Source organism: Charadrius vociferus, unplaced genomic scaffold, assembly GCF_000708025.1.
Source record: "Charadrius vociferus isolate BGI_N301 unplaced genomic scaffold, ASM70802v2 scaffold248, whole genome shotgun sequence".
Taxonomy (NCBI): domain Eukaryota; kingdom Metazoa; phylum Chordata; class Aves; order Charadriiformes; family Charadriidae; genus Charadrius; species Charadrius vociferus.
In genome coordinates this window covers 34,191-36,550 of record NW_009649851.1, presented here as the reverse complement: position 1 = coordinate 36,550, position 2,360 = coordinate 34,191, and the positions used below count along the sequence as shown (strand labels likewise).

The window sequence follows — 2,360 nt, the reverse complement described above, 5'->3', positions numbered from 1 at the left end:
TCCTGCTGTCTGCATGCTATGGTAGGAGAGCAGAGCAGCAGGACTGCTAGTATAAGCGGGGAAATTAAAGACTAGATGTTTTGTAAAAGCAAGTCCTGAAGCAAGAGTAAGTAATGTTGAAGTTTGCTTCTTGAAAACACTGATTTCTGTGACTCTCTTCTCCCAACAGGTGACTGGCTTTGACAGCGTTGATGATGAATCCAAACATAGTGGCCATATGTTCTCTGACAAGAGCCTTAACCCTGACCTCTGGACCAGTGAGAAGAATCCCCCATATAGCTATTATTTGTACTATATGTATGTGAACATCATGTTACTAAACAACCTTAGGAAGTAAGTAGTCATTTTTCTCTTTTACAAGCTTCCAGAAAGAAAAATCAATAATCTTGGTCTCAATCTAAGTTAGTGTCTACATCATGTATCTTTTGAAGCAAAGGTTATCTTGAATTATTTTAGAGTCTAAGAGGAGTACGTGAGTTATTTTGAAAGCGCTAACTGCAAAATGAATTCAAATTAAATATTCAGAAATTGTAAAGGCATCAGGCTAATATCTTTGTTTGACATTTGTGCGTATTTTTTGTGAATTCCTTAAACCTGAATATATCAAACAAAAGAAGAAACCCCACAAAATTGACTTGTTGACCTTTGCTTGGATTCACAGTGGATTTCCAAATATAATATACCTCTTGGTAGCTTGCTGTCTCCTGGTAATTTAAGAGATATAAAGTTATGTGGTGAAATACTGGTTTAAGAGCTGCTGCTGTTATCAAAGATAGACAAAGGAGGACATAGTTAGCTAGATGTGCAGTTCATAATTTACTTTAGCATGCTTGCTGACTCATTCAGTTTTACTACTTCTGAGACCGACAGCTGGCAAATAATGCAGGGAGTTATGATACTGAATGTGACATTATGACTGTAAAAGCAGATTTTGGTATCAGGCTCAGTAAAGCCTGAAATTCAACATGAGGTTATGTTCCTAACTTTGTGGCTGACTCACTAAGTGATCTGCACAACTGACTCAAATTGAGGCACAGTGAAGTCATCCATTGGTTTTTTGGTGTCATGACTTACCTTGCAAGGATTTGGTTCATTATTACTTATAAAACGTGTTGAGATTTTCTTATAGGAGGTACACAGATTTGTCATTTTAACAGGTCTTATCCAAATTAACATTCAAAATGTTAATTTTTTCTCTCTCACTGCTACCTCAAGCATTTCTTTCTCTACCACCCCATATAACCAAAACTCATAATAAAAACATTCACCTTAGATTACCTTGTACCTGCAAAAAACAGGCCTAGTTGTTACTTTTAGTTCTATAATGGAAAGGACACAGTACAGCAGATATCTAAGTCATCCCTTTCTCCTGACTTCCTTTACATTCTTTGTAGTCTACATTGTTTTCTTTTCCAAAGACCGAGATTCTGTCAGAATTTACGCATTTCTTTTTTACCACAAGATCATTTCAACTACTGTTTGAAAATCTCCCTAGATAATCATTAAGTATTTTTACAGCTAGGTGAGATAATGACACCATTAATGAGTCAGTAAGACTGTTCACCCTGTTAAGCATACTCAGTATTTGAGGCACCACAAGCCTTTATACTTTTGGTAGTATTAGTGAAGTCAGCAAGGATGAATTACATCCTTGCATCCATTTTCAGGAGAAACGTTACTCAACATCCATCCTGGAACTGCCTTACACGCTAGCAGTCCTTGTTGAAATTCTTGGTTTTGAGCATCTCGACACTTATGGGACATTTGTCTGCACTGAGTAACAGTGTCCATTATAACCTAAACCCTGGCATCATTTTTAGTAGAGATAATAAAAATAAAATAGTTCTATAAATGATAGTGTGAAATCTAGTGTAGTAACTAATACTCCTAGGTCATCTCTGTGCTACTCAAGGTGTGGTTTTAAGCTACAGTTAACCTGGTAAGATGGCAGGTTGTCATCACACTAGGTAGTGTTAGCTAACTCTTGGCAACGTGCTTCCACTTCTTCCCTCACTTTGAATCTAGGAATTATGCAGCCACAGGTTGCATCAATTCACTGAGCTTTCCATCTGCCAGTTTCCTCAACTGAAATCAGTTAAATAACTGTTCACCCAGTAGCTAAATAGTTGCTAAATGAGATGTAACTAGGGAAGGAAAGAAGAAGGAAGACACAAGTATGTCAGGTGGTGGAAAGGACTTGAGGGGGTAGAGGGACCTGCCCCTTTTGACAACAGCCCACAGGTAGGCCTGATTAGATGTCACGTCAAACTGCATGAAAATGTGTATCTTTTAATTTTTTTTTCATAACTCCCATAGTAATGATAATTGTATAAAAAACAGATGAAGAATAGTGCGGTTTT

The 2,360-nt window shown here is 37.2% G+C and overlaps 1 protein-coding gene across 2 annotated transcripts in view; it reads left to right on the top strand.

Annotated features, from left to right (window-relative positions):
- Positions 1–2,360, top strand: part of AMPD3 (adenosine monophosphate deaminase 3) — a 29,176-nt gene that overhangs the window by 22,646 nt on the left and 4,170 nt on the right. Inside the window, exons 10-11 of one of the 2 annotated variants that reach the window (XM_009890945.1) lie at positions 170–333; positions 720–734. In XM_009890945.1, coding sequence (XP_009889247.1) covers positions 170–333; positions 720–734 — 179 coding nt within the window. Of the gene's footprint in view, positions 1–169; positions 335–719; positions 735–2,360 lie in introns of both variants that reach the window. The other variant, XM_009890944.1, reaches the window with a different exon arrangement.